Source organism: Xenopus laevis, chromosome 7S (genome assembly GCF_017654675.1).
Source record: "Xenopus laevis strain J_2021 chromosome 7S, Xenopus_laevis_v10.1, whole genome shotgun sequence".
Classification (NCBI taxonomy): domain Eukaryota; kingdom Metazoa; phylum Chordata; class Amphibia; order Anura; family Pipidae; genus Xenopus; species Xenopus laevis.
Window position 1 is genome coordinate 73,097,538 of NC_054384.1, and position 26,102 is coordinate 73,123,639.

The 26,102-nt window shown below is 39.3% G+C and overlaps 1 protein-coding gene across 2 annotated transcripts in view; it reads left to right on the forward strand.

Moving 5' to 3' along the window:
• The window catches only part of c11orf53.S (chromosome 11 open reading frame 53 S homeolog), a 48,489-nt gene extending 23,786 nt beyond the window's left edge, over window positions 1-24,703 (forward strand). Inside the window, exons 3-5 of one of the 2 annotated variants that reach the window (XM_018227744.2) lie at window positions 18,583-18,625; window positions 21,067-21,359; window positions 23,790-24,703. In XM_018227744.2, coding sequence (XP_018083233.1) covers window positions 18,583-18,625; window positions 21,067-21,359; window positions 23,790-24,188 — 735 coding nt within the window. In that variant the 3' untranslated portion in view covers window positions 24,189-24,703. The remainder of the gene's footprint in view (window positions 1-18,582; window positions 18,626-21,066; window positions 21,360-23,789) is intronic. The other variant, XM_041571387.1, reaches the window with a different exon arrangement.
• The last annotated feature ends 1,399 nt before the right edge of the window (window positions 24,704-26,102 follow it).

A 26,102-nucleotide genomic window follows, 5' to 3' on the forward strand; every position in this document is an offset into this window, starting at 1 on the left:
CCTGCTAGAATCAAAAATCTCCTGCGGCATGGCACTCGCGGCTGTTCGTTTTCTGAAGTTGCCCAGGAAACTTGGGCGACTTCGGAAAACGAAGAGTCGCGAGTGCCATGCCGCACTCCCAGTGTCACCTTACCCTAAATCTTTGAGATTCTGGGCAGTCCATGAAAGCAGATAGCAAAAGATAATAACACTCCCAATTTATTTGGCATGCTTTACAACTGAAGAGGTTTAACTCCCTGATGATCCAGCAAATAATCGTTTAAATGCTTCAAGGCATCAAAAACAAGGCTTAGGGTGACAACTGAAGGGCCAGTTTTGCTTATCTACCATAGACTGAATAATTAGAAGACACTAGGCCAATAAACAATTCTGTTTATATACTGGGTATTACTCCTTTTTATGTTAACAGGTGCTGTCATATCCTTCTTTTTTATTTTACAAAATGGTCTCCACAGGAGTAATTTACTTGGTGTGTACTTTCAGTTAGAATATGGTTTATTTAAGGGAAAGAAATAGTGCTTTATACCATTCACCATGGCCATGGCCAGTCTTTTGTGGTACCCTTCCTCTCCACGTCCCCTCAAACATGGAAGATGGATAGTAGTGACTCAAGCCACAATGGGGCTCTCTATTTACCACCTGCCCTATGGCAAGCAGTAAGGACCGGACTGGCCACCCTCTGTATCTTGCACCACAAAGTCACCAGACTCCAGGCAAAATTGTTCTGTGCATGATCATTTGTGCCCCTAAGTACTTTTGTGCTTCTCACATGGTCAGCATAAATTATTACTTTTATCTTCTGATCCAATTTAATCTTCTTGTGATCCAATTTAATCTTAAATAAACCTGTAGTCCCATCCCTCGTCATTGTCAAATAACCATTTCAACCAACCAAAATTTTCAGATTTCAATCAATACTGGATATAGTAACGGTATGGGTCTGTTATCCAGACTGCTCGGGACCTGGTGTTTTCCATATAAGGGGTATTTATGTAATTTGGATATCCATACTTTAAGTCTGATACAAATCATTTACACATGAAATAAACCCAATAGGATTGTTTCGCCTCCAATAAGGATTAAACATATTTTAGTTGGTAATATTTACAGGGTACAGAAAAAAATTTAAATGTTGTAGTATTTGATTAAAATTGAGTCTATAGAAGATAGCCTTCCTATAATGCAGAGCTTTCCAGATAACAAATGCTATACCTGTATGCCTGTATGGGGGGTCACTTTTGTTAATTACATCAACTTTTACAAAATGTTCCATGTTCCATACATTTTTTTTACACAGACAAATATTAGCTTTTTCCTTTTTTATGTGTTTCCCATATTTCAACATTAACAGCATGACTAGGAAATGATGAGCACACTGCACACACTTAGCACACGTTGCTTCAAAACTTAATAAGGTATTCAATATATTCTGGGAATAGAGGAGGCTATATGTTATACAGGCAAACGTGTCTTGACCCATGCCACTGGATTATACATTGGTACTCTGTAAACGAGTGCAAGGGACACCATCTCCCAGGAGTAGTATCCTGTTTCTAATACTCATGGATATCAGCTGGCATGGACACTATGATCAATAAGATTTGTGCAGTATGGTGGCCTGACCAGGTTCATTCTACTGCAGTGCAGGCCCGGACTGACGATCTGTGGATTCGGGCAATTGCCCGAAGGGCCGCTTTAAATTTCATTCAGGTGGGCCGGCCCGCTCTCTCGCTCCTAATCATAAACTGTGCTGCAGTGAGTGTCTCCGGCTGTTTCCGGAGCCATGTGACACGCCCCTTGTGCCTGCCTTCTCAACATCAATAGTCCCAGCTGCCAAGGAAATACACAGGGAGCCATAGTCACGGCTGGAAAGTAGTTAAAACATGGTGGCGACATCTAGAGGATGTGCAGCAGCATGTGTGGGCCGTGCCGGCTCAGACCCACTGCACAGAGCAGACGCTCCTCACCTCCCCTCCCCTGCCTGATCGCATGAAAAAGATTGTGCAAAGTAAGTACAGTATGTGCGAGCAGCAGGGGTGGGGGAGGATTACAGAGTGTGCCCTGCGACTGAGGAGAGGTGGGGGAGGATTACAGAGGGGCCCTGCGACGGAGGGGGGCCCTTGGGGGCCTAATGTGGCAGCCCTGGTGGCCCCTGCCCCCCACCCCAGTCGGACATTAATGTGCAGGATATGTCAGTGTTGGAGCTGGCTGCACTGAAGCCAGTCAGACTGAAAAGTAAATGGAGTAAAAACAATGTTTCCTGTCAATGTAAATAATAGGGAAAATATATATGAAGCCCAGTACACTCCTGTATTTTAAGGCATAATGTACCCCCTACTGTAAATGATAAGTATATTAGAAGTCACTGAGGGGTTCCGTGGCCATATAAAGGCACAAGGCTGCGGAATCTTTAACATATTTTACATTACATAACCTTGTTTAATATCCATCATAACATTATCTTTGAATGCTATTTATAATTTGTCATAAAACTATTTGCCTGATGCTTTTACATTACTTTTCTTGCCCCCATGTTCCTCTATGAGGGGGCTGCCATATTTGTGCAGCAGGAGTCCGTTAGCATTAGAGACTCTGACAGGCTGAGATGGGACAGTCAGATTGGCAACACAGTCAGGTTTGGGAACTTCAAGTACTAATTAATTACAAAAGAAGAATTACTAAGAACTACTGTATCATCAACTTGACCTATATGTAATTTTTATTGTAGATTAATATTTTGAAATTAAAATTTTTAATGTCAGTATCACTTTAAATAAGAGAGGCAGCTCTTTATGAACATAATTTTTTGCAGTTTTACCCCAATATATAAGTGGACGAGTACAAGACCATCGAGTGTTTACATGTGGGCTGCTTTGATTTTTTTTGCCCGGGCTGCTTTTTAGTCCCAGTCCGGCCCTGCTGCAGTGATCCCCAACCAGTAGCTCATGAGCAACATGTTGCTCTCCAACCCCTTGGATGTTGCTCCCAGTGGCCTCAAAGCAGGAGCTTATTTTTGAATTCCAGGCTTGGAGGCAAGTTTTGGTTGTATAAAATCAGGTGCACTGCCAAACAGAGCCTCAATGTAGGTTGAGAATCCACATAGGGGCTATCCAATGACCAATCACAGCACTTATTTGGCACCCCAGGAACATTTTTCATTCTAGTGTTGCTCCCCAACTCCTTTTACTTCTGAATGTTGCTCACGAGTTCTAAAGGTTGGGGATCCCTGTTCTACTGTATTCAATAGTGTGGGAAAGCAATGTCCAGCAGGGGGCGAGGAGACTAATATCAAAGTGTCTTTAAAAGGCCTTGGGCCAAACAGAACAAAGAAGCTAATACAGCTAATAGCAGTATCATTGGTAAGTTTACATCTCTCATTTAGCAGAAGGATCCTTCCTGGATACCCTGGTGGGGTGGGATCCTCCTCTATCTATTGTTCCAGAGAGAGGCAGATGTGCTGTGCACCCGTGGGGAGCAGGGTACTAGGGTAATATATAAATGAAAATTAGTATACAGTAGTTGAGGACTGTAAGAAAGATGATTTCAGTAAGAGGAAGTGGAGGGGTATGTGAGTGTGTTTTAACTGTGGCAGGTGTAATATGTAATGCTGACGGAGATGCAAATTCTGGAAGTATGTTAGCATGGTGGTAGAGTTGAAGCAGAATAAGAAAGAGAGTCTGGTTGTGGATCCAAAGATGCATGAAAAAAAAGAATGGTTGTCACAAAATAAGGCACAACTGTTGGAGCTGTGGACTATAAAGACAAAATCTAACTGGTGGAGCTGTGACAATCAAATGTGGACACCACTGTTGGAGCTCTGATAGTGTAAATACAGATGGTAGAAAACCAGGAAGGAAGACATTTCCGGAAGTCAAGCCGAGGTCTGGGCAGGCTGAGTTCAAGCATAATCAGGAACAGGCCGAAAGACAGAGGCAGGCTGCATTCATTCATGGTCGGGGATAGGCAGAGGTCAAGAGGCAGGCAGAGTTCAATCATAATCAGGGACAGGCCAAAAAACAGAGGCAGGCTGAGTTCATTCATGGTCGGGGACAGGCAGAGGTCAAGAGGCCGGTGGAGTTCAAGCAATAGAAAGTCCAGGAATCAGGCCGAGTCATAATCCAGAAGTCAGAAGCAGCAAACACAAGATCAAGAGCGAGGAAGTATAACCAAGCTCAATATACTTCCTTTGGTGTCTATTTAAGGAAAGGCTTAAACATGCACACGCGATGTTATAGAGTCAGATATGGTACGTGGACGTGCACATAGTTGGCAGCAACTGCCAAGAATGCGCAAAAGAATGTGCACCCCCACATCTGCGCACAGGCAGACATGAATCTGGAGGACATAGTGGAGCCTTACAGAAAATATGAATGCTGGTGGAGTTGCATGATCTAAAGACACCTCTGGTGAAAATGGTGATAGTCTTCAGTAATATGAAGAGAATACACCAGAATAATGCTGCATAATGATGAGCATAATGATGAGCTGCAGATGTTGAAGGTGCAGCACATGGTAGAATGTGCTGGTAGAGGTGCAGAAGAATAAGGAGAAGAGGCTGTTGTTGGAACTATAGTAGATGGAAACTTAGGCATCACAAGTGGAGCTGTGGTTCTTGAAAAAGCGGCTTGTGTGGCAAGTGGACCTGTGAAAAGATTGGCAGTCTGGTGGTAAAAGTGCACTAGAAGGGAGAGAAAAGGCTGGTGGTGGAGCCATTAGATAGAAAGTAAGGTACCACTGGTGGTGATGTGGTCTTTCAAAGTGAGACTGCTGGTGCAGTTGCACCACTGGTGAAAATATGGTGGTCTGAAAAGGATACAGTAAGTATGGAGCTCTGGATGAAGGTGAAGACACTGTCAGTGGATGTTCTAGACACGACTGGTTCAGCTGTGGTGACTTCAAAGGAGATGGTTCTGGTGGAGCTGTCATTGGCACTGGTGCTGTTTGAGAAACAAAATAAACATCAATAAGTAATACTGTTTATAATTATGAATATTCGTTAAGTAGCATGGCATTAATGGAGAAGGAAAGGCTTATTCACTGTGGGGTGCTAACATGTTAGGGAGTTTTGTTTTTTTGGGCTCCTTTAGTAAATAAAATTTATTGGCACAATTCGCTCATGTGCAGCATAGTAAAATCAGAAAATATTAGTTTACCACACATGTGCAAGTATAAGGAGCTTATCTATTATGCTGTGTAAAAAACAGCAGGATAATAGACCATAATATATCACACATTGCCAGGCTTCGCCATGTAAAAAAACGGTGTACATTTTTTAACACGTTTATTTCTTAAAGCTGGAAGCAATGTAAAATAATGGCTTTAAATCTGGCATTCACATGGCGTAAAAATATACAGCTTGATAAATTCCATTAATTTTACTATTAATTTGCTCCCAAGTCTGCAGGGATGACTAGGAAAGGAAAGATGGCAAATTAGTTATTTTTCCAGGGCTGGTTCATTTATCAACCACGGCCTGGTGTGTGTATGCACCCAATTATCACTAAGCTCATGGAGAGGATTTTGATCGGAAAATACATACGACTTTTTGTAGCAGAAATCCACCTCTTGTGCACAGTGACAGGTGGATTTAGTTACTCTCAATGCATACACACACTGAGTAGAAGGGGACCAAACTGGGATTGTCCTAAAGCTCTCTAGGACCAATATGTAGGAATATTTAATAAAGATGGTACCTTTCCCTGTGGATTTTTCTCCTTGGATGTTATTCAGGAGATTCATCTTGAGCATTGATGTTATTCGCCACAATATCAGTAAGAGGGAAAGCCCTCCAGTGCCATTTGCTCAGCCACGCTTTGTTCTGGCAATGTCTGGTGAGTGCAGAAGGAACAAGCACTCTGTAGATTCTTCATGGTCCAAGCAGCTGCTCCCTTCAATCCTGTGTAAATTAATAAAATCACAGTAAGGAAATAGCCAAAATTAATACTAATTTATTGGATATAATCAAAACGGACGCAAGTGCTGCACAGATGTAAGCTAGTGAGTGTGTATTGCTGCACAGAATTGCTACAGGACAAAATGTGCATGATTCAAAAATAGAAATGCAAATTGTTTTTGAATTCCATTGTCAGTGTTATCCTGAAATGTAATGAGATAAAAGGAAAAGGAAAGGGCCATTTACTTGGGGGTGCCAAAATATAGGCACCCCAAGTGATTGTGTATACTTTCCTGAAACCCTGGGCCAGTGCAGTTTTCTGCTGATAGGAGCACCGGCCTGGGGATTAAGGTAAGTATATACAATCACTTGGGGGTGGCTAATTTTTGTCACTCCAAAGTAAATAAAGCCTATCCTTCTCCTCTTAGCACCAATATAATACGACCACCTTTTTCAGCTTCTCAATTTAATGCTGATTTAAGTTATGCAAAAGGGGGGGATTTAAACTTAACATAATGGATTCACTCACCTTTCTTGGTCGGATGGTTCTGCAGCACCTGAAGGTGTTTCTTATTTCAGCCCTTATGGTCTTCTTTGGGGGCAGTTCAGTAATGAACGGGTGCTGCAGAAGTTCTTCTGCACTCCACCTCTTTGATGGTTCCTTTTGCAGACAAGATTTTAAAAAGGACACAAAATTCTGTGACCTGTAAAAATAAATGAAATGAGAACAGCTTTTAGCGTTATCTAATGAAACATCAAAATGCAATGACTTTGGGGTTTAGCTATAAATGCAGGGTATTGCCTTGTTTGATGTACCCACTTTAATCCAGTTCAACTGTGGCTACATGGACAGTTAGTACCCAAGGTGTGTGGTGATGGCAGACTCAGGTATGTAGAGGATTTAGTGGAGAGCAGTATATAGGTGAGAAAAAGATCATTATTCCCAGAGAGGTTTTACACAGTAACTACACACAAGCACATCATGAGCTGGGAAGGACTCACCAGGTCTTTGATTGAAGCTCTGGTGCATCGTTGTTCAGAATGAGGTCTGACACTGGATACTGCTTGGCATATGCTAAAAGTAAAAAAAAACAAAAACAAATATATATATATATATATATATATATATATATATATATATATATATATATTAGACCATTCATACAAATACTGTATAAGATATTCAATTATTTTATTAATTGGAGCAGCAGGAGACCCACAACAATTATGAGTCACTTACGTGTTTCTCCCTCGGCCATTTCGATGGCGGTAATCCCCAGCGACCAGATGTCACACTGGAAAAAAAGACACCAAAAAGCATTAGAAGGAGACATTGGGTTAGTGTATTTGTAAGTTACTTGTTGCCCAGTTGGTTTTTCCACCAGTGCCTACATACAATCAATGGAAAACAAAGAAGAATTGGCCCCTATGGCTTCAAGTTTAGCTCTTCTGTAACATAAATTGATGTTAACTGAATGCAGCACTTATTTGTGCAGACAGGAGGGGAGAGGTTAGAGAAAAATGTACAGTAACAATGAAAGGTGAGTGCACCAAGTATCATAAGTACAACATACTTTGGTGTCATACGCCACTGGTTTGCCTCTCCTCCTTATGGCCTCGGGCGCCATCCAGTGCGCAGTGCCTTCACTCTCATAGCACTTTCTAGTCTGTGGGTCCAGGTCCCAGCAGAGTCCAAAATCGACTGAAATGACAAATGAATGAAAAATTAATTTTTAAATGAAATAACATTTGCATTTAACCCTCTGACTCTATATTCACAGAAGCTTTCCGTCAACTGTTTTACTCACTCAGCTTCACCTTCCCTTTCTCTGTAAGCATTATATTCGGGCTCTTGATTCCTTGGAGTGTACATTGTCTGCAGCCAGAAGAAAAACTTGAATTAATCTGCACTGGCAAATACTTGTGTGCAGTGATTTGCGTGATTGAAATATCTATTATACATGTATGGAGGCTGTTGAAAGAAAGTACTTAGGCATTGTAGTTCGTTTTATGAAATAGCAATACTTTAATAATAGACTATATTCAATGTAGCAAAGCCCCTCCTAGTAAACGTTAGTGAAAGGTTAGTGAAATTCAGAGCATGTGGAAAATAAATCATCATTGTAAACCCTGTCAGCCCTCATAGTCATATCAAGTGTTATTACTGTAAGATAAAAAAAACATTTTGACATGACAATTTTTCACTGAAATCACAGGTGTCATCACCCTTAGGGGGTTATTTACAAAATTCCGGTTGGGCTTTTTGGGGCAAAACTCAAATGTTTGGGTTTATTTTTTAAAACTCACATTTTTTGTGATTCAGCAAAAAGCCTGAATCCTGCTGAGGTTGTGTATAAGTCAATAGCAGAGGTCCCTGTCCTATATTGAAGTTTCGGTGGTCTGCTCTGAAATCCGACCTTTTCTGGCTGTTCAGGAAAGAGGCAGAAAAAATCAAGCAATTCAGGAAAAAAATCAGAAAAAAACATATGATTCGGGTTTCAAGTTCAAGTTTTTAGCTGAACTGATTAAATTGAATTTTTATTTGTTTTCAAATTTCACATAGACAGAAAACAGATGGCCCTCAATGGGCCATGACATTTTCTTCCATTACAAAATAAACAGCTTGAGATGAATTCCAGCAATACAAACCCATAGAAAACAAAACTTTTCCTATGCATGACAGCAAAATACTTGTCCCAATGATACCGGCAAGTCACCATCCTGCCCCACCCCCTCATACAGACATATCAAACCCCCCAACCGACCAACCAAGACATCTTTATTGACTTTATTTGACATTATTTGACATCCCCTCAACCCGGTTTACCTCATTTCCCAACAATAGCTCAAAAGTGTGACAAGGCCTCACTAGCATCCCAACTACCCCAGATCCTATTAAACAGATCTACCGTATCATGTTTGAGTGCCGTCAGATAATCCATCCTCCTAACATATCTGATTCTATCCAGGAATTCCTTCTCTGATGGGGGAGCCAAAGCCTTCCAATTTTTTGCTATTAATCCCCTAGCCGCCGTAAGTATGCAATTAACCATTTTTTGTGCGGGATGCCAAATTGCGTTTTTTTAAATAATAAATACGGTCATGTTGTTCATTCTAGTATGTCAGACTTTTTTATTTTAAAAAATCAGGAAAAATCGGATTTTGGTAAATAACCCCCTTAATGTCTGCTTTACTGTAAACTGACTTTTAGTATAGTCTGCCTTGTTTATTAAAGCACTGCTGATTCAAATAATTAATTTAAAAGGGCTGCTGCTTAATTTTTATGTATGATGTCTTAAAGGGGAAGGAAACCTAGTCAGCGCAAACCCCCCACCCCCCCTCCCGTTTGTTGCCCACCCTCCCTCCTCCCCCCTGGCCTACCTGTCCCGCTGGGCAAATGCCCCTAACTTGTTACTTACCCTTCTGCGCAGGTCCAGTCCAGGGAGTTCACAGACGACATCTTCATCCATGCGATCTTCTTCCTGCTGTGAACAGCGTTTTGGCGCATGCGCAGTAGGATCATTTCGCCGGTACGGATCTACTGCGCATGCGCCGTTCACAAGAGGAAGAAGATCGCGTGGAAGAAGATGTCGTCTGTAAACTCCCTGGACTGGACCTGCGCAGAAGGGTAAGTAACAAGTTAGGGGCATTTGCCCAGCGGGACGGGTAGGCCAGGGGGAGGAGGGAGGGTGGGCAACAAACGAGAGGGGGGGTGGGGGGTTTGCGCTGACTAGGTTTCCTTCCCCTTTAAGCATGCTTCTTTATTGCTGTGTTAAAAGACATACCCAGGTGTGAATGTTCCAGCACTGTGTAACCCAATTAAGAAATTGCTTAGAATTGGTCATTCTGTAACATACCAAAAGTTGACTTAAAGGCGAACCACCCCTTTAAGTTTACTTTTAGTATGTTATAGGATGGCCAATACTAAGCAACGTTTCAATTGGTCTTCATTGTTTATAGCTTTTGAATAATTTGCCTCGTTTACTCTTTCCAGTTTTCAAATGGGGTTGACTGACCCCATCTAAAAACAAATGCTTTGTAAATTTGGTACTTTTTTATCACTCGTCTTCCTATTTACTAGGGATGCACCGAATCCACTATTTTGGATTCGGCCGAACCCCTGAATCAATATGCAAATTATGGGTGGAAAGGGGAAAACATTATTTACTTTCTTGTTTTGTGACAAAAAAACACGCAATTTCCCTCCCTGTCATTTGCATATGCAAATTAGGATTCAGATTCAGTTCGGCCTGGCAGAAGGATTCAGCCGATTCCTGCTTAAAAAGGCCGAATCCTGGCTGAATCCCGAACCGAATCCTGGATTTGGTGCATCCCTACTATTTACACCCTCTCCTATTCATATTCCAGTCTCTTATTCAAAGCAATGCATTGTTGCTAGGGTTATTTGAACCATAGTAACCAGATTATTGAAACTGCAAACTGGAGAGCTGCCAAATAAAAAGCTAAATAACTCAAGAACCACAAATAATAAAAAATTAAAACCAGTTGCAAATTGTCTTAGAATACCACTCTCTACGTCATACTAAAAGTTAACTCAAAGGTGAACAACCCCTTTTAGTTGAAAATGGAAACACTCAGTTATGTTGGAGTCTTAAGAAACCTCAAAATTCTAGAGATTCACAGCTTGGTATAAGTGGATGGCTTTTGTTTCACTTATATTGATCAAACCAGGAAGTATAGAGGGTTATATTGGTTTTGTGTTTTTTTGCCATATTTTTTGCCTCCAAAGGGGTGGACTCTTCAAGTCAATGTGGCATGGAGTACCTCCAGCAGTTTAAAACGATACTGTTCAGTTTAATAAAGCGGGTCAGCGATACCACTTTGGTGAATGTTTCTAATTTGTTTCCTGGATCTCGATCTCATTACTGGATTAATGACTATATAAAACAAGATAGTTAGACATATTTCCATTGCTTATAGTTTCACAATCATTTTCACTGTTTTTGATGTGACATATTTTACATACTTTTATAAAAATTCCTCCTGTTGTCAGTTGCAAAAGTAGGATGTGTAGAAAGTACTCCCTGGCTCAAAATAATTTTTTAATCAGGGATTAACACAAGAACATAATTGATGTATGGTAAAGAATTTTAAGAAAATAGAAAATCTGTATGTAAAGTAAAAGATAGATAACCCAAATAGTTTCTTCATTTAAAAACTAACAAAAAAAGGAGACCAGAAGAAGACTGGTTTTAATGTATTTGTAGGCATGACCAGCAAATATGATAACAACCTCCCTAAGGAAGCTCAGTAAGAATTCATAAAACAATATAAGTTACTTTAAGTTATTTGTGCTTGTGTTCCTAGCCAATATCAAAGGTCTTGCCCAACACTGCAAAATTCACAATTTTCTGTACCGAAATAAGGGGAGGGCAATAAAGGAACTGAGACTAGATTTGCATCTTGAATTGGGAGGCCTACCCAGTTATGGTGGCCATGCATACAGAGATCCGCTCGTTTGGCCCTCCGAACAGGCTTCCCTCATCGATATCTGGCTGAAAGACGGGCTGTTGAATCAATGGCTGTTGATCAGTTCATTGATGCTGTGATCAGATTGTTGGGCCCACCTCAAGGTAGACATATCAGGAAGAGATCCACTCGCCAAATGAGTGGATCTCTCCCTGATATGTCTACCTTGAGGTGGGCCCAACAACACAACAAGAAAAAAACAGGCGGTCAGATTGAGGGCGGCATCAATGAACTGATCAACGGCCATTGACTCAACAGGATTTGATCAGAGAAGCCCGTTCGGAGGGCCCCATACACTGCCAACATATTCTGTCAGCAGCTTATATCTGTCCGTGTATGGGGTCCTTAACATGGATAAGTACTACCCTCAGTTGATTGCATGATGTGGGCTTAAAGGAGAAGGAAACCCCCAGGGCGCTAAACCCCTCCCCCCTCCCCTGTGCTGCCCCCCCTCCCTCCTCCCCCCTGGCCTACCTGTCCCCCTGGGCAAATGCCCCTAACTTTTTACTCACCCCTCTGCGCAGGTCCTGTCCACGGAGTACGCAGTCACCATCTTCTCCCACGCGCGTCTTCTTCCTGCTCTGATCGTCGTTTTCTGGCGCATGCGCAGTAGGAACAGGTACCGGTACGGCTCTACTGCGCATGCGCCGAATGTCACGAAGTTTTCCGATTTCATTCGGCGCATGCGCAGTAGAGCCGTACCGGTACCTGTTCCTACTGCGCATGCGCCAGAAAACGCCGATCAGAGCAGGAAGAAGACGCGCGTGGGAGAAGATGGCGACTGCGTACTCCGTGGACAGGACCTGCGCAGAGGGGTGAGTAAAAAGTTAGGGGCATTTGCCCAGGGGGACAGGTAGGCCAGGGGGGAGGAGGGAGGGGGGCAGCACAGGGGAGGGGGGGAGGGGTTTAGCGCCCTGGGGGTTTCCTTCTCCTTTAATACATTTTTGGTGCACATTTGGTGCAATTCAACACACTGTGCTGCTGGTTTCCTTTTTGCATATTGTTATGACCCGGCGACAGGAGTGGGTCTTCCAGTTCAGCACCTGACACTACAAAAAGTGTGTATCAGTGAGGTGAGCACTTCGCATTAATAACTGATTCCATGTATGACATTTGCCTAACAAATATGTGGCATTCAGGAATGTACAGTTTGTAAAGGGTCTGGTGCCCATGAGATGAGAACATCCCCAGATGACTTTTTGACTTACAGCGATGAGTATTTCCATTTGGGGCAACCAGTATAAAGGGGTTGTTTAGGTCTGTATGACTCCCTGATATGCTTATTCTGAAGGAAACAGAACCCTGAGAGAAAGGTGAATAACTATAGAACTAACATTGGGTTTGAAGCTCTAAAACCTCCCTCTGGCACTCTCTTAAATAAAATTTTGCTGATCGAGCAGGCGTGCACGTTTAATGGGGACTATGTCTACGCTCACCGGGCCCCTTCAATGATTTTTGGCGGGGGGGCAAGCACTTGTTACTCCACTGCTGAGAGGACAGATAGCTAGAGTATTACTGTTCCATGAAGCACAAAAACTCATTGCTATCACTGGTCTTCACTGGCGTTCTATTGGGGCTCTAGAAATTTCTGTAGCAGTACCAACAGAAAATCTACTTGTGTTATAGATAGGATTAGCAAACATCAATGAACAAAGTTAAGGGCGGGTAACAAGAATCAAAGTCCGGACAGACAGGAGGCCAAAGGGGAAAATTTGCAAATACGCAGTAGTGGATTGTGATTGGGCACCCTTTGCTTAGAAAGCATATTAGAGCTAAGTCTAAACATACTTTCATCTATAAAGCTTCTTATTTCCATGAGATGAAAATCTAATTTTCATTTTCACTACAGTTATTATTTGATTGATGTAGCTCTGCCCCCTCCCACAAACATACACCTTACAAAATGTTGCCTGCACTTCACAATGTACCAGAATTTGTATCTCTTTTTTCCAGTGACAGGTTTTGAGCTGCATGATCTGTAACACAAAAACGCTCTGCTTTCCATAACAGGATTTAGAGGAATTCCATATTCTTGTCCCTTTAAAAAGGTTCATGTAGTATTTCAACATTGATGTGTGACAGGGATTTTATATTGTATAGGACAATTCAATTTAGTATTTGCAAAGAAGACTGTTCTTACAGAAAGCCTTTTGTTTCATCTTTCATCAGCACATGAATCAGTTCGTCGAATGGTAAACATGATGCTTTTGATGAACCTATTTCCATGTAGGGTTTTATTTTCTGGACAGCTGTTCAGCTTTAATATTAGCAACGGAAGACTCTGATGGGCACATTTCATTCAAATTTTAACCTCTAAATTTGTCTGCAGTACATAACAGGAACCCACTATTTGCCGAATGCAAAAATCATATTGTTTGTCATCTCCTCTGTGTGTGTAAAAAATCAAGGAAAAACAGGCACATGTTTGAGCTGAGCACTTATTTATATACCACCTTTTTTTCTGCTTTTCCAGATGAGTATCAGTGTTATTTTTACATATGTACAGCTGTAGTATATGTGCAAATCAAGCCCAAGAGCCCAACTCTTTAACTGTTCTAAATTGATATATTTAGTTGATACATATATCATATGTCCCTGTTAAGCAGAATCCCTGCGTTTCATTAAAGGCAGCTGTTGATTGATTGATTGATTGATTGATTGACAGAATTGATACAATAGTTGCTAATATTCCACAGATACTGCTGAGAAATGGAGCAACTAATTGTATCAACTAAATGTATCAACTAAATGTAGCAAATTGTAACAGTTCAGATGGTCCTGGATCACTGAACTGCCAGACTGAAACACCATGAACTTTAAACTTTAAAGGAGACATTTTGTGTAAAAAAATAAGAACGTACCAGTGCTTTATACTCTTTTAGATATAGAAAAATTGTGCTTAAAAAAGTAGTGTTTCTGGCTGATTTATTGAATATTTCAGCAAAAACCCTAATAATCCCTCCCTTCTCTTCCACCTCCTGCTCCCTGAATTCCCAGGCTGTGCAGGGGTGCCGGTGGCTCTCAGCTCACTGCACTGTAGGACAGAAACCAATCAGCAGCTAGCATGACCTGATAGGGAACTGAAGCCTGTCTGTGCTTGTGTAGCTGCAGGGCTGTTATTGGCTGTCTCCCTCCTACTGTGCTTCTGACAGGGGCCATTAGGACACGCCCACCCCTCATTTGAAACACAGACAGGGACCAGAGAACATCTATAGGGAGCTCCGAAAAAGGGGCTATTTTTAAAGATAATATAAATTTTTAGCACCATGTAAAAGCAACACCATATTTTACTTATAATTGGCTAAAAAATTAGAGTTTTTTTTCATTTATCCTATATGTCTCCTTTAAACTTCAGTTTTGTTAAAATGGTAAAAAATTAAAGATGGAAAGCAATTGAAAAAATTCTTGTTTATAGTGAACAATCTGAAAACAACTGAACTGAAAAAAAGTGTTTGGAAGGTGAACAACCCCTTTAACTCCTTATTTTGAGCCATAGAATAAATAGACCTAAGGTTGTAGATCCATCTCTAGTAATACCGTACTTCTATTAGTTTCAGACTCTTTTTAGTCTCCACAATCTGTTGTACCATGACAGACAATTTTTCCATCTCGCTTGATAATACAATTATGTATAGAAAACCAATCTTTTAACATAGAATTTTAACATATTAGTGTTACCAATATTAAACAATATACCTGTATATAAAACAAATTACAGTGGTTTCCGAACATATACTGTAAATCACACACATGCCTTGACATGTAATTCTCTATTGGATACTAAACATCTGTGGGTAGAGATGTTCGGGGGAATGTAATAAAAGTCGGTAACAGAAAAACTATTCACAATGCGAAAAGCTATGTCTTCGTGCGAACAATTTTTGCTTTTCTCGAATTTAATATAGCTTTTGCGAACCCGGAAACTGTTTAATGACCACTTCCAACAGTGGAAGACCGTTTGTGAATTTTATAGTTTGTACCAATGCGCAATAAATGTTATAAAACTTCTTTTTTACTAAAAAAAGTTGCTATGTTTGCGCCAAAAGACTATGACACCTTCAAGCACTACTTAAGAGTGCGCAATTAAAATTCTAGTAGGGAGGGATATTTTTATGACAATACTTGATTTTGAATTATGCAGTATCATTTAAAGAGACCTGCAGTTTTCAGGGGAATAGTTTATTTTCAATTCTAGAGACCAAAACTGCATTGTATATTCTGGAGAGGCCTTAAAGGGGACCCGTCACCAAAAAAAATATTCAAAATCCTATTTTATCACATTAGTCAAGCAAAATGAACTTAAATTACACTGTATAAATTATTTGAATCTTGTTTACTTCAGTCTGGGAATTCAAAATGATAGCAAGCAGGCAGCAGCCATTTTGTGGACACTGTTATTAAGACAAGCCTTGCATCATCTCAGAATCTTGTTTGTGCACCAGAATGGGGGACCTGATGTCCATCCACATGCACTGGCTACACAATTAAATGGTAAAGAGAACGGGGGAATATGTGGAGAGCAGTGAAATCTAGGAAGTGCTGAATGGAAAGTGAAAGTAATTGTCTGCCCCGCCTCTATGCCCAGGGCATAGAGGATGGGCAGACAATATTTGATTGACAGCTGAGATGTTTAAATGAGCTTACAACAGCTATGAATGCTTTAATAAAAAATAGAAATTGGACTTCATGTTTAATTTGAAAAGGACTTTTATTATACAGATTTTTGTGTCTGGGTGACAGGTCCACTTTAACTTAGCTGAAAAACTGAAGAAAACTGAAGACTGAAGAAAAAAAAATATATCCTCATCTCCCATGAATCTATAATACCTTATTATCCATAAGTATCCCCTTTTCTGACTAAGATGTGCCAATTTTACATGCAATAAAAGTAAAACCAAATGTTTTTTTAATATGAATTTGAACTGTTACTCGTAAAACTGTTGAACTGTTACTAGTAAAAAATGCATATGTGCTCCACCAATATTTATTTAAATAAGCTGCAGAGCAAAAAATTATGGTTTTAATTCTTACTCACAGGGATTAAGTACCATTTATAGCTGTACACAAAACTACTACAAAACCTCATCTCATATAAAATAGGACATTTGTAGGGGAATGTAATTAAAGTTGCAAAGAGCAAAACAATTCGCACCAATAAAAATCCACATCTCACAATGTAATATTGTTCCTTAAACTCTTACTGCATTGCGAATTTTAATTGCGCACTCATAGTTACATAGTTAAATCGACAACGTCCATCAAGTTCAACCCCTCCAAATGAAATCCCAGCATCCATACACACACCCCTCCCTACTTTTAATTAAATTCTATATACCCATACCTATACTAACTATAGAGTTTAGTATCACAATAGCCTTTGATATTATGTCTGTCCAAAAAATCATCCAAGCCATTCTTAAAGGCATTAACTGAATCAGCCATCACAACATCACCCGGCAGTGCATTCCACAACCTCACTGTCCTGACTGTGAAGAACCCCCTACGTTGCTTCAAATGAAAGTTCTTTTCTTCTAGTCTAAAGGGGTGGCCTCTGGTACGGTGATCCACTTTATGGGTAAAAAGGTCCCCTGCTATTTGTCTATAATGTCCTCTAATGTACTTGTAAAGTGTAATCATGTCCCCTCGCAAGCGCCTTTTTTCCAGAGAAAACAACCCCAACCTTGACAGTCTACCCTCATAATTTAAGTCTTCCATCCCTCTAACCAATTTAGTTGCACTTAGTCTCTGCACTCTCTCCAGCTCATTTATATCCCTCTTAAAGACTGGAGTCCAAAACTGCACTGCATACTCCAGATGAGGCCTCACCAGGGACCTATAAAGAGGCATAATTATGTTTTCATCCCTTGAGTTAATGCCCTTTTTTATGAAAGACAGAACTTTATTTGCTTTAGTAGCCACAGAATGACACTGCCCAGAATTAGACAACTTATTATCTACAAAAACCCCAATATCCTTCTCATTTAAGGAAACTCCCAACACACTGCCATTTAGTGTGTGTGTATATATATATATATATATATATATATATATATATATATATATATATATATATATATATATAAATAAAAAACAAGGGAAAGTTGTGCTCACCACTATTTTTTAAAACCATTAGGCGGGGGTGCAATCAGGGTGTGACCACAAAATACATATAGTCAACTACAAGAGATCCTCTGCACTCAACCCATTATCAATATATTTAAGACAGACACATTTTGTGCATACTGCTACTAAAAAATGCCTTACCCTTTAATCAACACAGGGATTGTTTATCCATATATTGCAATATATTTAAGCTGGCCAACTACGTCAAAGTCATCCCATATCTGGCCAGTCCTACGCTTCATTTTCATCTGATTCATTAAGAATTCAATTGCTTAATTATACATTTTACAAAGGGACTACGTTTTACCTGCAACTTACTAGCTGCTTTCAAAGTAAAACTCCCAAACTTGGCTGCCCTTTTATTAGACACCAGTGGGATCACCTGACTATAGCTGGGAAGGGTGGGAGCTACAACAAGGAGCTGGTCACTGCTCCTGTATAGCTAGTAAGTTGCAGGTAAAACTTAGTCCCTTTCTAAAATGTATAATGAAGCAATAGAATTCTTAATGAATCAGATAAAATTGAGCATTGCTTTAGCAAAGTCTAAGTAAATCACATTTTGTTCGCGCAAAGGCATAACTTTTCGCATTGCGAATAGTTTTTCCGTTACTGACTTTTATTATATTCCCCCTGTTGATGTTAAGAAATAGTCAAACTGAAAACATCATACAAGGGTTAAGAACATAGGTTGTTTTATTAGCATATGGTAGCCCACAGGGAAAGCCTGGCAACTACCCCAATTTTCAAAGCTCCCTAACAAATTGAGCCAAGAAGTTTGGGCAACTGTTCTGCTGAAAATAGGGATTTAAGAAAAAAGTGTCAACAGAGGAAATCAGCATATGGGAATTAAAAGACAGGAATTAAAAAAAAAAAAAAAGCTAGTAGCCCAAAACCCTAGTATTTGCATATAAATTAAATCACTCCAATATGCTATTTTTCAACTAAAAGCGTATTTCTACCTATTATTTTGTGATTGTAGAGTTCAAAAATGATTAAATCACATTTTTTCTTGTGGTTTTACATGTCAACTTTATAAATATACACAGAACAGACTTTAACATGTCTTTGTGTTACAGAACAGTACCAGCGCATCCCAGACTCCATTTGTCCAAATGTCAAGTAAGTAGGTTTTTATATGAGATCACAGAAATCAAAGTGTTTTCAGACTACTGAAAAAATAAATGTATTTCTTATTTGCCAATGTATTTAAACACATTGTTTTATTATGTGGCCCTTGTGAGTCATTTTATTGTGATATGAATCTTAAAAATAATTCTGTGGTTATTTCATAAATAATGTATAAAATGTACAGAATCCTTTTCTCCTTGCACATTGAAGTCTTTGTGGTGGCTGTCCTTATAGTTCATCAAAGATCAAAGAGCTTATGAAACAAAAGCATCAGGGGTTTCTTGATATAAAATAGGTGCCAGTATAGGTATCTGCGCAATAACCAGACATGTAACTAATTCAAACATGTTTAAACAGCATTCAATCACTTCAACAAATTAATTGATGGATATAAATAAATAGATTCTTCTACCCCTGTTACCCAAAATATTCTTCATTCTCCTATAGGAAATAATGAAATTTCTCAGGTCTGAGCTAGTAAACAAATGTGAGTGATATTTTGGTTTAACGAAAAAATCTTCAAAAAGAGGGGGTAATAAAAAGTTGAAGTTTTAGAATTAGAACATTATTACAGACTATCTCATAAAATAAGGCATGTACCTTCAAAACAATTGGCTTTTTTGTGCCCCCTGACCCTGAAGTAGGAAATCTAACTTTGACTTTAATACACAAAATATGTATCACCCTTACTAGCAGTTGGTTATGTAACATACTCAAAAAAAAAAAAAAAAAAGCAATTTTGCCAATATTAGACTGTAATCACACTTCATAATCTTGATATATAATTATTTAGGTGGACAGAGCTGGGACAAACATATTTAATGCCTCCTGTGACAATCGTATGAAATGAAGAACAGAGAAACACATGTTAACATAGAAAAGGAGTAAGATGAAGAAGGAAATGTTAGAGTCAGCAGAATAACTGCAGTTAGCATTTAATTACTTTTATTGCAGTTATTTCATTGCATTTGAACAAAGTAAAAGAAAATAATGTGGTTTATGTGTGCATATTCTACATTATTTTTTTTCAGAGCCTTCTCTACTATAATGTGCAGTCCCATAGTTTCCTCTTTAAACAATAATGAAAACTTTTTTAATGATAATCTTCCTTTCTTGAATGCTAATAGTATATATGTGGTCTGGGAACTACAGTAACTAGTCACACTGTGTGGTATTTGACAGCAATTGAGTGGGGATATAACATTTAACAAATCATTTATTCCTGTGGATATGGAATAAGATCACATGGGAAGCACGGGAAAGCTATAAGAGCTAATTTAAAAAACCTGGATGCCCCCATTCTTTCTAGATATATGCACCAGTGTGCATATTTTCTTCCCATTAGTAAAGCTCAAGGATGTCCACATGTAAGGAGCAGCACATTCCCCCTTGATCACCCTTATCTAGACATTATTCACAAGGTGTTCATAGAGAACCTATAAAGGAAAAACACATCTGAAAACCTGTACTTAAAGGACCAGTAGCCAAAAAGTGAAAGCAGGTTTTTTTTTTTACATTTGTATTGGTTCATTCAACTCCTGCAAATAAACAGTTGTCCTATTCTATAAAAACGTTTTTCCATAGTATTATCCTGTAGAGAGCCATGGATGACATTTGTTCTCTGCCTATCTTACTGTTTTCAAAGTAAAACCATTGTATATTACACTGCTTATCTAGGTAAATATGTGCATTTTTGCTGAATTCAACTTGAATATAGTTTATTTATATAAAAGCAAACCCATAGCATTTACCATTTATTTAAATGTGTATAAAACACTTTAATTTTTTGCATTAAGCAAAGCAACTACTGAACCAGGCGCAATTTTGAATTCATGTAAGTTTTTAAAAACTCCCCTATACTCCCATAAATTCTAAATTCAAAATATATTATTAAAATCGAACTTTTTAAAACTTGGACAAATTGAAACAACCTGAAAATTCTAATTGAATTCGATCAAACTCGATTCGAGTTTTTTCTCCGCAAAAAACTCGAATGTCAGGAAGGATGCAAACATCTCCAAATTGATGCCTGGACCTCTCCCATTGACTTAAACAGCAATTCGGCAGGTTTTAGGTGGAAGATAGTCGAATTCGAATTCTTAAAGGGCCAGAGTAAGATAAATCTCCAAAATCAAATTCATTTTTGACGGTTTTGACCATAAAAAAATAAAAAAATTTGAATTTTCAATCCAGCCCTTGATAAATCTGACCCCTCGTGTCACATCTAGATATACTGTGGCTCACTGTGCTCTCCAACCCCTCACACAATCCAACAGAATTGTATGGCTATCTTGCACAGTTTGGCCAATCGAAATTGTTAGTTACAAGACACGCATGTAACTTACTTGTGATAATAAGATACCAAAATAACAGGTTTTTCTTTGACACTGGCTCTAATTCTTACCCACTCATTGTGGCATTTTTCTCATCAGGTTCTCCACACTTGTCTGGGTATTATGGAGTTAGAAGATCGTTCCTTGATTCTGATTGCTATGCTACAAAGCAGTACTCAAATGAATTTTACCATTCATCTCTGGGCTCAAAGTCATTAGCATGTGACCCAACCTCTATCCAAAGTTACCCGGCTATCCTAGATCCCTACTACACAGATTCTATGGGAGACTATCGAGGGACAACCATATCAACCGGCACCAGCTCGCTGTTTAGCACATCATCTCTGCCACCTCTTGTATCTCACTTCTCTGACCCCTCACATTATTCAATAGTAAGTTGATTGCTTTATTCTGTGTATTAGGATTAGTCACATAAACTTTCATAAAGGAGATTTAAATTTATCTATGGAGAAAGAATAACAAGTGGGAATGCTATACTGTATATTATATTTGACTATTTTTTTAAAATGTATGTTTAAAAAGAGATCAGCTGTTTACACCTCCACTCTGATTTCCCAGAAGCAGCTCAATTAACTCAATAAGCTACAGATCACTGACTTTCTGAACTTTTTCCAATATGCTCTGTGGTCACATCTTCAGCTCCCACTGAGCATGCTCCCTGACATTTATGAAAGTCTGTCATTGATCAACTGTTAAAACTGATTCATTAGTTAATTGCATTTTTCTGATATTGCTGAGAAAATATATGTGATGTAATTAATGTGTAGCGATATAGTAAATTGAGCGCACCATTCTCTACTATACCCAATACTGTGCTCCGGATGAGACCTTATTTATTCAGGGGGTAAGCCCTCGCAAACGGTGTGGAGGCAGGGTGTAGTAAAACTGTAACTTGGTGCAGGGTACAATAATTGGGCGCCAGTGGTTCTTACAACTTAACCGGAGAATATATTTATTGAACAAGAACATCCATAATGGAATGTACATGAAGAGCAAGCAGGATCATACAGCAACAGTGGAAAGGTATATACTCACAGCACCTTTGGTCAGTATTAGTCCCCACAGGGAAGTGAACATATACAGCAGCGAGGAGGTACACCCAGCTTTCAGCCTTTTCCCTAAGAGGAACCTGAGGGGAATCTCTAGATCCCTAGGTCTGTACATTTAGTCCCTACTTCTGGGCAATTAGTACCCAGGATCATAATCCCACTCAACTCCCTGGAGGAGTTTCAAGCTGCTCAGCTAAATAGCCTGATTGCCTGTCACTCCTAGAGTGACCTCTTAAGGTGAGTAGTCTATCCTTACTAGACCTGACATGTCTAGGTTCTACTTTAAATATTTACAAGAATGGCTCAAAAAAGGCTCAAGAAAATTATAACAGACTACAGGTGTTTGGGTGTCCACTAAATTGACGATATATAAACAAAAAGAACACAAGGGACTCTTCCCCAAACTACAAGTGTCTGAAACGATTTACAAACAATATAGATAACTATATATCAAAGATAAGATAAAAAGCGATTTTTATTCACCACCATGCCATATTAAACAAGTGAGGTTAAAAACATTTAAAATAAAAAGCAGCGCTGCATGTAGAACTGAAGGGATCCCTTCTGAAAAGACAAAAACCCCAAAAGCTGATTATGTAGACCAGCTAAAGGAAAAATTAGCATGCTATTGAATGTGGTAATGAATGCGGCGTTGGTAATGTGATGGAGAAGCTCAAGAGCAGGAGTGTGAATGTGCGCTTATAGGCACCTTAGCTCAATAGAGATCAAATAGATAAATCCATCTTGTTCCTAAACAGGAAAAAGTTCCAAAGCTTGTGGACAAACAGCATGCGAATGTTGCCCTACTTGATGTAATGTAAAACGGATTTCCGGGGTGAACCCCTGGGTCTTATATACTTGTAGATCCGCAATCAGGTAGCTCCAATATTTGGGTTAATGCTTGCTTAGCGTGCTGGGATCTAAGTGGGTCTGGGAAGGGGTTAACTTGCCTGCAATGTGCAATGGCGATTATGAAATCCAGATACGAATGTCTCAGCGTGTATTTCCCCAAAAACAGCTGACTGTTCACAAGTACTGAGTCCACCGCTCTCTGTAGCGGTTCTGTGACCCTCAAAAGGAATGGTTAAATATACCGACCGTGTAACAGGTTACGCTCACAAAAGGCTTCAGTGTCCTTCAATCGGCTATGCAGCTTCGCTGTTCCCAGACCTCACCCAGTCACGCCAAAATACAGTCCAGAGGGGTCTCCCTGCAGCGTATGCAACGCTGAACCTTCGACAGCTGTTTCGCCACAACTCGTGGCTTTGTCAAGAGGGTTTTGTTTATATAGGTTCTACTTTAACCTTCCTGCCTGTTCAGGCCAGGGCTTGCACAAAATGGACCTTGAGCACATGGCTGCCCAGGACTTTATACTTTAGCACAGTGCCATCTACTGGGCACTAGGTAAACACCATGGGGCATAGCTTTAAGCAGGATAAGGAAACAGGTCCCCCTCCTAGTTGTATTTAAGGACCCAGTTAGGCATCTATAACATTAGGGGACTGCCTGCTAAAATACCGGGAGAGTATTACAAGTCCCCTACAGATGTATCAAAAATGTCATTAATGTATCAAATTATAACAGATTAGAAATTCAAGCACCTAATGGAGCTCATCCAAGAAAATACTCACGTAAAATGGATTTTTCTGGAGAAAATGTCAAAAGTAAAGTATACTATGTGATGTGTCTTATCATATAAATTAATGATCCATTTATATGTATCATTGTATTTATTTTTTATTTGTTTGACAGAGGGACTCTTTGGAGCAAACTGTGCCTGACACAATTAACCAGTTGGATGTCCTGTGCTCTGACACTAATCAAACTGTTTCATCATCCATAAGTTGCCTGTCACCTGAATCGGGAAGTGCCCACTACAGGGGCTCAATAAGGGGAAATTCAACCCAAGGGACTCAGTCCTACCCCCTTCATGCGCTTGATGATGTACATTACTCATCCAGTTATCCAGCTACCTGCACTTATGCCTTCTCCCCATTCATGACAGTGGCCAATGAACTCACCCCAAAGATGGTTCATCACCTCTCTTCAGAGGCACATTTGGAGAGCGGATCCCTTCAGGAAAATTCTGCTTGGCCAAAGGATGATGCAAACTCAGCATGGGGAGCTTATGAACTCAGAAGAAATTACTGAAAACAGACATTTATACAGGCTTGCAGCTAAAATGTTTGATAATTACGGGATACATTAACTGATAACACACAGCAAATAAAAAGAAGACACATTTTATTCATATTTAAAGAGATTTTTATTTTAAAAACCCTGCCTCGGACAATATCACAGTTTTGGCACAACAGCACAGAAGAGATATCACCATTGCTTCATCCATTGTGGGTATTTCTGATGATTTTAGTGCATTGGGCCTTGTGGAAGGTATGGGATCTATTATCCAGCAAACTGGTTTTTCAAAATGTACCACAATCCAGTTTGCTGCAGTGCATTTTTTTTATAAAAATATGTCTTTGCTCTTTTGCTGTTCATTCTCTAAAAACAAGGCTGTGCTTTCTATTAACCTAGAATAAATCCTCTTGATAAAATGAGTTCATATATTTAAATGTATTCAAAATGAACGTTGTTCAAAATATGGAGAAAAAATCTACAAAGCCAAAGTCCCAAGCAATATGGAAAATACATAAAAAAAACTCTTAAAACAAAGCAAACTATAAGGGTAAGGCCACACTGGGTGTTTTGGGGAGATTTGGTCGCCTTAGGACTAATCGCCTCGTCTTTGCGGCGACCAATCTCCCCAAACGCCTTCCCACACTCTGCGCCAGCTAAAATGAAAAAACGCCGGCGCTAATCACACACGGTTGTTCTTTTACTGAAGGCGCCCGAAGTTGCCTCCAGGAAACGATTAAGGTGTGGGATCCATTATCTGGAAACCCTTTATCCAGAAAGCTTCAAATTACGTAAAGATGGTCTCCCATAGACTGCATTATATATAAATAATCCACAATTTTTCTTGGTAATTAAAAAAGCAGTACCATGTACCTTTCATGATCACTTCGCCGGAAAATTCATGAATTTACATTGCAATTTGCGAAACGGCAAAAAATTTGCTAAATGCATCGAAGTCAATGGGCGTCAAAAATTATTTTTTCAAATTTGACGCGAGTGCCAGTTTTTATACGATCGACTATTTGGTCCAAATGTATTAAAGTCAATGGGCATCCAAATAATTTTTCTGCATGCCCCAATTTTTCTTTTGATGCGGCGGATTTTTCAACGGCAAATTGTCGCCACGTTTTTTAATTAATTCGCTTGCGGCGAAACATGGAAATTCACCGCAATTTCATGTCTGCCGAATTTATTTGCCAATCACTAGTCATGATCCAAACTAAGATATAATTAAAACGTACTGAAGGCAAAACAATTCTGTTTATTTAGGGGCAGATGTATTAAGGGTCAAATATCGAGGGTTAATTAACCCTCAATATTCGACTGGCAATTCGTGCGATCGAACGATTAAATCCTTCGAATCGAACGATTCGAAGGATTTTAATCCATCGATCGAAGGATTATCCTTCGACCAAAAAAAACTACCAAAGCCTATGGGGACCTTCCCCATAGATGGTCGAAGTAGCCAAAAAAACACTTCGAAATTCGAAGTATTTTTTCTTCTATTCCTTCACTCGAACTTAATGAATGGGCCCCTTAATGTTTACATGATTTTCTAGTAGACTGAGGGTCCCACTTACTAACAATAGAATTTCAATTTTTTTCCACAAATCTCAAAAATGTGTGGTTTTCTCTTTTTTTTAAAAAAAAAAAGCTCCAAAAATGCGAGATTTATTAAGTGTAAAAACCAGGAAAACCTCTATAACAAAAATTTTCAAGGTAAAAGTAGAAGTCAGTGGGAACTCAAAATAAATTCAGGCTTTAGAGGTTTTTGTATTTTTTGCTAGTAATTGCCCAAAAAAACACGAATATTTGATTTATTCGTATTTTTTAGTGCATTGTTCAGTGTAATTTTCGCTTCTTGATTTTTTTATTCTGATTTTTAATGAATATCCTAACATTTAAAGTTTTAGAGTTTGTGAGTTTAAT